Genomic DNA, 10,113 nt, shown 5'->3' with positions numbered 1-10,113 from the left:
ATTCAGGCTGTGAGGGAAAGTGGTTCTCTTAGCTTTAGTCAGCTTGGCTTGAATAAAGCTTTGGTTTCAGGAAAGTAGGGAGCAAGTAGCTGACATATTCACTAAGGCTTTGGCAAGAGAACAGTTCTCATATCTTAGAGAATTGCTTTGGGTGAAATCAGTTCACAATTTGAAGGGGAGTGTTAATGTGTAAATGGTGAACTAGTATTGTAATCGTTTTGTTTAGTGTTAAGTCTTAGCTCATAGGCTAAGTTAGTTTGTTAAGTCTCATAGGACTTGACTTGGACAGGTGTCTTAATCATATTGATAGTATAGTTGGATGGTTGAGATTGAAGCTAGGAGCTGTCTAGCTCTCTCTCTCCTCTAACGGTAATATGAGTGTGAATTGGTTACCTCACACGATAGATGAATACAAGTGTTTTACAGAGCAATTTGTTAATCTCTCTCTCTCTTCTTCATTATTCTCAATACTCCATTTTCTCATTAGCTCAGATTAACTCATAAACTCTAACAGACATGGCCTTTACCCAAGATGAAGGTTGAGTAGTCACTGAAGGTTATGATTTCTAGGGTTTGGGGATGCCGCTGTAAAGGTTATGATTTCTAGGTTATGATTTCTAGCTCAAATAAATATACAGATCTATCTTCCCCTTGATTTATTGTCGTTGATGGCACCATAGGAAAGCTGGACAGAGAAGAGAGAGATATATAGAACAAGTCAAGTTAATAGTATCAAACCCCTACCTACCTAGAGATAAAAAAAAGTAACAACAACAATGCGAACGAAGAACATCAACAATTTTACAGAGAAACAAAAATTAAGTAGATAAGATGAAATCCACTAAGCCATAATGAAATCCACTAAACAAACATCAACAATGCAGGTACCCCTTCAAAAATGTTTGCCAATATTTCTACCCTTTTGGAACAAGAACTTCGTTTGCATGGCAGTAGGAAGATTTTTTTTGGATAAACCCCAAAGAACAACCTACACCAGCATATCATAGATGGTTTGATTTTTGGATTATAATTTGCAAAATAAGAAGTGGTTGAAAATTACACGCAATCACTTCCCAAAAATGCAAAATAATTACCCACTGAACCTTGTTTTTCATACTTATCATGTTATTTTGTATCTTCTTGATTCTTCCATCACCGACTCCAGTACACGATGCTCTTTGTACTGTCCGAGTATGGGTAATCACATATATTACTGGAATTTTTATGCCCATAAGAAAGAAAAAAAAAAACACAGATAAATTGTGTGGGATTTTCCCATGCTAGTGATTGGTCATGACGATTGATGGATTAATAATTAAAGAATTTGTTTGCCTTAATAATTAAAGGATAATTTAGGAATAATGGAGGTAGAAAAACAGGATTGTGTTTTTTTAAATTTACATGGTGGGTGGAAAGATAAGGTGAATGGAAAAATAGGACCTGGAGTAGAAATAGCAGCACTCGATAGTATTTTCCTTTATTTTTTTCACTTAATTTTATATGCTATCAAGAAGCATATACAAGTTTTAGGCTCTACAGCTCTGGCACATTGGATCAAATTGAAAGTCAACAAATTTACTTTGCCACTAGAGACCTAAGAATATATGCAAAAATATAAATTCTTACCAGAAATCAATTATCACCAATCCATAGATTAACTAACCCTCCCATATCGTAATTCAATGAACAAATATATATTAAATTTACATATATATGGGGGGGAAATAGCACTGAGAACTTAGGAAGATATGCAGCAAATGCCATGCCAATAATCTTGGTACATATGCTTAACTCACTCCTCACAAGAGAATTTGCAATAACCCATAATCCAAAATTGACACTATATAAGCAGTTTCTTCCCAATTCATCATTCGTCATATAGATGCATGAAACACCTTCTTACATTACAAGTTAAATTCCTTCCACTCGTAAATCCCTCCCTCTCGCCATGTTTTCGGTTTGCGGTCCTAATTGGGTGTTTTTGTGCTTGGCCTTTTCACGATGCATGGCGCCTTACACTTCAAGTTTGGCTTCCCTCTGCAAAACTCAATAATATTACGAGGAAGTAAACCCAAAGGCTATAAAAACACTTGAAGGAACGCATACAATTGAATTCATGATCATTTAAATAAATAAAAAGATTTCATTGTAAACACATTAATTTCTTTCACCTTAGCCATGGGCAAGCACGAAGCTTACTTCGAGTCCCCTCACGGATCAAAAACTCCTTATCATGTTCATCCAAAGTGGTTTCTTCTTGTTTTGGCTGATTCATACTAGTCACACTCTCCACTTCTATGGGTTCATAATCCCCAAACTCACTGAGTCATAATAATCAGAAACCTTATTACAAATAAAATGTAAAATAATTCCAACGTACACATGTCACTTTATTGATGAAAGCACAATAAACGTGAAGAAAACTTACGGCGTGAAGCAGAATTCAAGTGAGAACCAATCACGGCCCTTGATATCCACAGGATGAACAGTTGAATGTATGGTTTTGATCATAGGTTTTCCTCCTTCTCCATCAACAATTTGAAACGTTGTGATACAAAGATATTGAACCACGGGAAGTGCTTCTTCATTGGGACTGCCAGACTTGACATGAAAGAAGTCTCTGTTACCCAAATGAACCAAATACCCTGTCTTAAGCTTATTAAATCGCACTGGCGGACATGCAATCTTCAGGCCACGCAATACAAACAGTGGGCTTAGGGAATATGCAATGCCACCGTCTTCACCTTTGTCCATCCTTAATGAGAATGTTATAATCACCTCCTCTATAAGCGCATGTAAGGCATAGATAGTGTCGCCTACAACCACGGCCCTCCCTCGGAAAGAAGCATAAGAAGCAGAAGTCACTTGATTCCATTGGTTTCTACTCTCATGGAAAGCAACGACATATGGATTCATGTAGGAGTCCGACAATGAAAATAAAATGACTCCATAACAAACGGCATAACCAATTATTTTCATACGGCTTCCACAGTCATGATAAAATGGAAAAGAAGTCATTCGCTCCCAAACGTCTTCATCAGGATCATATCTCTCGAAGGAGGGCTCCTTAATTGATGGTGAGGACCCTGGAAGTGCAACATAGTAAAGCTTGTCATAAGCAGATACAAGAGTTCCTGCTGGTTTAGAGGCTATGCTAGGAGGAAGAGATGAACAATATGACCCAGTCTTGGTGTCAATGCTGTATCCTAATGGCCTGTAAGATTTGGCCCCGCGAGTTTTATTATAAACTTCCTCTGGAATGATGTATAATTTGGAGCGATTGAAAATTCTTGCACCCTTGATGTGAAAAGTGTCATAGTACTCTGCCACAAGTCCAACTACTGGGGGTTCATGAGTGACTCCTCCATGTTTGAATGTCACTTTATAGATTGAATTTGTGTATTTTCTATCATCAAAAGACACCAATAAATATACAGATCTATCTTCCCCCTGATGTGTAGTCATCGATGCATGCTCTGGGCTAGACAGAGAGGAGAGAGATAGAATAAGTCAAATTAATATTTTCAAAACACCTACCTACCTAGAGAGATTCAATGAATGAAGCAAGGTCAAAGCTGCACCATCTACTTTAGTAAGCATGTATACATAGAGACGAATACAAACAGAACGGTAAAAATGCCAATATCTTTGAATATAATTAAAGATGCATGCAAAATTCTCCGAGAAACTAAACAAAAAGAAAATTGATCCTTTCTTTTTTTTTTTTTTCTTTTCTTGCGAATCAAGAACATCAAGAATTTTACAGAGAAACAAAATTATGAAGATAAGATGAAATCCACTAAGCCATAATGCACTGACCTTGGGTGAGGATTAAAGGGCTCACAGTTGGGACTGTCGTCAATCACCGTGAAATTTGGAGTCGTCGTGGATTGACTGAGGCTAGCATTACTGGAGCGTATTAGACGAAGCTCCTCCAGTATTGATTTCTGCGTATCGGCCAGTTGGAGTTGCTGGGCAGAAAGCTGGGCGGATAGCCGTGCAGAAAGCTGGGCGGAAAGCACCTCCGATAACTTCGTCAAGGCACGGTATTCAGCAGCGGTGAGATCAGAGCCCGCGGAAGGCATCGTCAGGCTGGGACTGCAGGGTTGAACGGGAATATCATTACTGCCGCTCAGTCGGCGAAGCAGCTCCAGTATTGATGTTTGCAATTCAAACTTTTGGGTTTTCTCCATCTCCGATTATAAAAAAATCGGAGTAATATCAAGTTATTCGATTGTGGAGTAATATCTTCCTAAACCCTAAATCCTTTTGAAATTCTACATAATCTTGTTACTGAGATTTTTTTTTATTTCTTACTATGTAGGGAAACAAGATCTTGATGTGAAAAAAAAAAAAAAACAAAAACAAAAGTTAGTGGTTTTGTAACCTTTTTTTTTTTTTTTTTTTTTTTTCCGGTTACAGGTCTGTAACTTTTTGTATTTGCAATGATATTGTCTTTTTCTTTTGGGAGATTCACTATTATACTCAATATAAGAATCCAGAATATTATTAAAAAAAATCATATATGAAATGAACTTTAGAAACACACCTAAAGTTCATTTACAACATAATAAAAAGGCTTATAACTTCTTTTAAATTACAAAACTGTCATTGATTTCTTAAAACAAACCCAATCCCAAAACCTCAAAACAAATTCCCAAACACTTAATAGGGCATCAAAGTAATTTAATAATCAAAATTAAATTCAATAGGGTCAGCTATCATTTTTTGGATTTTATTTGGGTTTGTTTATAGAAATTAAATGGTGTAGAGTTTATTTATAGTTTTAGTGCTAAGAATGGGTATATGACTAAATATTTCTTTTCTTTTTCTCTCTTAGAATTAAAGATAGTGAATTGTAACTTATGACTATTTCGTATGAAAAAAGAAAAAACTTCTAACTATTTCGGTTGACAAAAATAAAGATTCTGAAAGAAAAACAGAAAGTATGCTTAAACAGGAGAAATTATAGAATGATACTGTATCACCACGTCACTTGGTGGTACTTCTATTTAAAATTTGCCACGTATATTATTTTTTGACAACTGGATTCACCACTCACATTTACTTCAAAAATCAAACTAAAGAGATTTTAAAAAAACCAAAAAACCACCTGCTTCATCGACGGCAACCCCCCACCACTGTCTTCCATGACTACTGCCTCATTATCTATGTGAATTTGATGGCACCCCAACACATGGATGATTCCACTTTCACAATCATGAGATAAAACGTGGACTGCTATTCCACCTAAGATATGTCATGAAACAAACTTTAATTTTTTCAACAAAAAAATGGCTTTTTTTTCTTCTTTTTTTCTTATTTAATTTTTAACAATATGCTAAGGAAGTTGTAACAAAATTTGGATAAATTGAAGGAATATAAAAGCCAATATATTTAATAAGCATAAATTTGGAAAACAAAAACTAATAACTTGTGTGCATTAACGATATTGTTTTAAGTGTAAGGAAATTGACACTTGTTATGAGAAGAAGGGAGAATGTACAAATCGGGCATCCCTGTCCGATACAATGGACACAGGTGCTCCATGTAACCTCACAATCTCATCCACAAAAAGTTTTGCCAACCTCGTTAAAGAATAAGTTTCCTTGATGGGTAAGAAATGGGCTGACTTGGTGAGTCTATCCACTATCACCCAAATTCCATCATGTCCCTTAGAAGTACGTGGAAGCTTGAAAACAAAATCCATGGTAATGCGTTCCCACTTCCATTCAGGGATTGGAAGTGGTTGCATAAGCCCTGAAGGTTTCTGTCGTTCAGCTTTCACTTGTTGACAAATCAAGCATCTACTTACATACTTGGCAATGTCTCCCTTCATATGTTGCCATGAGTAATATTCCCGTAGGGTTCGATACATCTTGGTACTTCCTGGATGCATAGTGTAAGTGGAACAGTGAGCTTCCTCCAATATTTCTCTTTTCAGATCATCAATTCGAGGTAATGGATACCGGTTACGTATTGTCACCTTATTCAACTGCCGGTAATCAATACATAACCTCATGGTCCCATCTTTTTTCCTTACGAATAACACAGGTGCACCCCACGGTGAGACACTGGGTCTGATGAATCCAAGATCCACTAACTCCTGTAATTGAATCTTCAATTCCCGGAGTTCAGCTGGCGCCATCCTATAGGGGGTTTGATAAATAGGGTGGGTGCCCGGAAGAAGTTCGATAGTGAACTCGATTTCCCTTTCAGGGGGTAAACCAGGGAGATCATTTGGAAAGATATCAGGAAAGTCACACACAACAGGAATATCTTCCAGATTTAAAGGGATCTCTCGAGTATCAATAATATGTGCCAAATACCCCTCACAACCCTTCTTGAGCAACTTCTTGGCTGTGATGGCAGAAATAAGACAAGTAGGGAGAACTCTACACTCCCCACGGAAGGTAACTTTAGGTTGCCCCGGACTCCGAAGCGTTACTTCCTTTCGGAAACAATCCACTTATGCATGATGCTTCTCTAGCCAATCCATCCCCAATATAATATCCAAATCCACCAAGTCTAAAGGAATTAAATCCGCTTCCAACCATGCATCATCTACTTGGACAAAACAATTTCTGAATTCCCGATCTGCAAACAAGACTTCTCCCGTAGGTAGGGAAATACTAAATCTTCCTGTTATAGGTATGGGTCTAATACTGATATATGGTACGAAATTATGTGCTACAAAGGAGTGTGTGGCCCCCGGGTCAATTAAAACACGTGCAAGATAACCAAAAATTGGAATCATACCAGTAATCACGTCTGGAGTAGCATAAGCTTCTTGCTGAGTCATAGAGAACACTCGGGCCTGAGTAGTGGAGCGCCCAGGTTGACCCCTTGATTGCCTACCACTTCTGCCTCTAGAAGATGACGGTGCCCTGCTACTGGATGACCCTGCTGCAGAAGAAGAGACACTACCTTGATTCTGATTCTGACCCATAATACCTTGCCCCTGCTGGGCTCCCGTTCCCTGAATTGCTGCATCATTCTGGAGTATAATTGGGCAGCTTCTCTTAGTATGCCCCACTTGCCCACAAAAGTAGCATGTCAGGCTACTACTCGGACTCGGTCCACCTCCCTGAGTATAACTAGGACAATCCTTTGCAATATGCCCAACTTGTCCACAATTAAAACATGTAAACCCAGTGTGCCTGGGAGGAGCCCTGGCAGTGCTAGCTGTAGACTGTGGCCCTGAATATTGAGTCCAAGCCGGACGAGAACCAGATCTCCCACTACTAGAACTAGATCCCCGTCCTCCTGACCATCCACCACTAGCAGAACTGGAACTAGATCCTCCCCTCTTTGATGGACCCTGACTGGGCCCACCAATTCCTGGTGTATCCCTACGGCGCCTACCCACATTTCCACCAAGTTTCCTTGACACCCTTTCAGCTGCCTGAGCCAACGCCCTCATATTTGGATAAGTATTAGCAGTAACCACTGCCTGAATGTCCCACCACAAACCTTCCTCAAATCGTCTACATCTGTCCTCCTCTGTGGCTACCAACTCTGGAGCAAATCTGGACAACTCATTAAACTTGTGTTCATACTCCATTACTGACATAGACCCCTGTTTCAGATACAGAAACTCTGACTTCTTTGCATGTCTATAAGAAGGTGGGTAAAACTGCTCTGAAAAGATTCGCTGAAATTCTTCCCAATTTATGGCAGCCGGATTTTCATAACCCCTTTTTACTGCCTTCCACCAATGATAAGCATTGCCCTTGAGTAGAAAGGTAGCCAAGCGGACTCTATCCTCAGTTGGACATTCCAAAACCTCAAAAATTCTTTCCACATCAGTAATCCATAATTCTGCTTCTGCTGGGTCAGTACTGCCCACAAATTCCTTTGCCCCAAGTTCTTTAACTCTCTTAATTTCAGAACTTTCTGTACCACGCCTTCCCCGTAAGGCTGTAGCCATTGTGCGAGTGAACTGGCTGAGCACATGCCTCATATCCAAAGCATTATCTCCAGCAGGTGGGGATGGTGGAGGTGAAGGTACCGGTGGTGAAGGAGGGGGTGACGGAGATGGAGGTGGAGGATTCGGCCCCCATCTCTGACCGCGGCCTCTTGTTCTAGCTCTGCGAGCTGACATGATTCTACACAAGGAAATCATGAAATCATTAGATCAACAATGCAGCAAAAGTGCAATAGTCGAAGGAAAATGAACCTAATGCTCTGATACCAAGCTGACAGGACCCGCCCCGGAATTTCCCGGAAACCGGAGCGGACCCCGTCTTTGTTCCGACATCATCCCGATGCCGGGCCCACTAAATTAAAACTCGAGACTTTCTACCAAAATTTTGGCAGAGTCTCCCCTGTTAAATAAGCAATCCCAACAAAATTTACTCAACCTGCAACACACAGTAATAATAATAATAATCCCAACCATCAGCATGCTTCCACAATTCTACAAGTCACTAAAGTGGCCTCCGGCCTCACAAGTAAAATCTATCAAGGGCGATACAGAGCATCTACTGAATTTAGATTACAAGAACAGTTGAGTAGAAGAAATTACTCAGTTCCTAACTAGAAAGATTCACAGTTCGAGCCTCGTACACCACTTGCACGCTTCCTGGAGCGACTACTGGCTGGGGGGCGCAAAACAGAAAATATGTGAGTGGACAAAAACCAGATTTGCAGTTAAAAACAACATAGTAACCCCACCATGTAAAAATAATGCTCAAGACATGCAGGTTCACAATTCAATAAATAATTACCCAAAACTTAATTCATTAAAAAATATTTCAGAAAATACCAGTTACCTCCTTTAAAAAGAATCCCCACTCTCTCAAACTTACCACTCCTTTCAAACCACTAACCTCCTTACCCACTCAACCATACATACCCGTATAAAGATACTTGTATAAATAAATATATATATATATATAAATAACTATACGATAAACTCAGCACACCACCTAGGTACCGGGAAAACAATCCAACTGGGGGATCGTTTAACTAGTCCGCAGGATTTCTAGGTGCTATCCTGCGTCTAGGGATGAGCGGTCCAACCGGGGGACGAAACTCCAAAGCTCCCACACCGGAACATCCAACGCCATGTGTAGCTTCCAAACTATGTCCTACGCGCGCAGACTGGATCATCACACACCAGAACATCCAACGCCATGGTGATGACCCTAAACTCTATAATAAGTCTTTCCACATGCCGGAACATCCAACGCCGCATATGGAAAGTGTCTCACACGCCGGAACATCCAACGCCGCGAGTGAGACTAGTAACTGGGGAAGGTACTTACGTAGTGTAATCACACAATTTCTCTCCACAACCACATTCTTCCACATCAACCTCCAACTACCCCAATATCTCATCTATAGCGAATATATAAATATACCTCCCCAATATCCACACAAAGACACTCTCAAAACCCAAGAATGCCAAACTCGATATATATATATATATATATATTCAGAAACTACACGACCAACAAAAATCATTTCATGAATATAATATATATATTCCATAAACCATTAAAACATTATGCAGAAACTTTCATCAATTAAAACCATGCATATGATTAAAACAAAGTCCACTCACAGATAATCCCCCGCTGCCTGACCACGTGAGGGTCCTGCCTGCTGAGTACGTGCAGTCGAAACACCTATTTCGAGATACGAACCGTTAATTAATATAAAATTACGTTGAAGCGGAAAATCACAAATTAACTGATTAATTCCCAAATTCCCCATACGTGCACGTTGAAGAGGGTATCCTAAGGTCCAATTACAGGTTTAGGAATTATTCACGATTTTACGGTTATCGCTAACCCGCAAACTTCGCATTTTTGAATCGGAACATCCGGGGTTCCGATTCATAATTCATGAAGTCCCATACGGTCCTAGGAATTCATAGAACAACATATTTTAACTCGGGAAAGATCTAACGGTCGAAACCTATCGAACCCGGATAACGCACAATATGCGAAAATCCGTTCGATAGTCAAACGACATCCGAATTGAGATCCGCGAATTCCTACACGCTCGTGACAACCTAAGGATCTCATCGGGTTAATTAGCAGCCTCACCAGACTCGCCCACGCGCCGCCACACGCGCCGGCAGCGCGTGGGTGTGTAGAGTAATTT

The 10,113-nt window shown here is 39.8% G+C and overlaps 1 protein-coding gene across 1 annotated transcript; it reads right to left on the bottom strand.

Moving 5' to 3' along the window:
- Positions 1-2,167: 2,167 nt before the first annotated feature.
- LOC117629123 lies at positions 2,168-4,193 on the bottom strand. The gene is made up of 3 exons (XM_034361630.1): positions 3,820-4,193; positions 2,429-3,481; positions 2,168-2,321 (listed from the first exon to the last, which is right to left on the bottom strand). Exons 1-3 carry the CDS (start codon positions 4,191-4,193, stop codon positions 2,168-2,170), a joined length of 1,581 nt encoding a protein of 526 aa, XP_034217521.1.
- Between the last annotated feature and the right edge of the window lie 5,920 nt (positions 4,194-10,113).

This window comes from Prunus dulcis, chromosome 5, assembly GCF_902201215.1.
Source record: "Prunus dulcis chromosome 5, ALMONDv2, whole genome shotgun sequence".
NCBI classification, from domain to species: domain Eukaryota; kingdom Viridiplantae; phylum Streptophyta; class Magnoliopsida; order Rosales; family Rosaceae; genus Prunus; species Prunus dulcis.
Note: the sequence above shows the minus strand (reverse complement) of the source record. Positions and strands in the feature narration are given on the sequence as shown.

Coding starts and splice junctions, on each gene's coding strand:
- LOC117629123 (XM_034361630.1), bottom strand. CDS start 4,193: ATGGAGAAAACCCAAAAGTTTGAATTGCAAACATCAATACTGGAGCTG. Junction 3,482..3,819: donor CCCTTTAATCCTCACCCAAG/GTCAGTGCATTA, acceptor CTCTCTGTCTAG/CCCAGAGCATGCATCGATGA. Junction 2,322..2,428: donor CTTGAATTCTGCTTCACGCC/GTAAGTTTTCTT, acceptor ATTATGACTCAG/TGAGTTTGGGGATTATGAAC.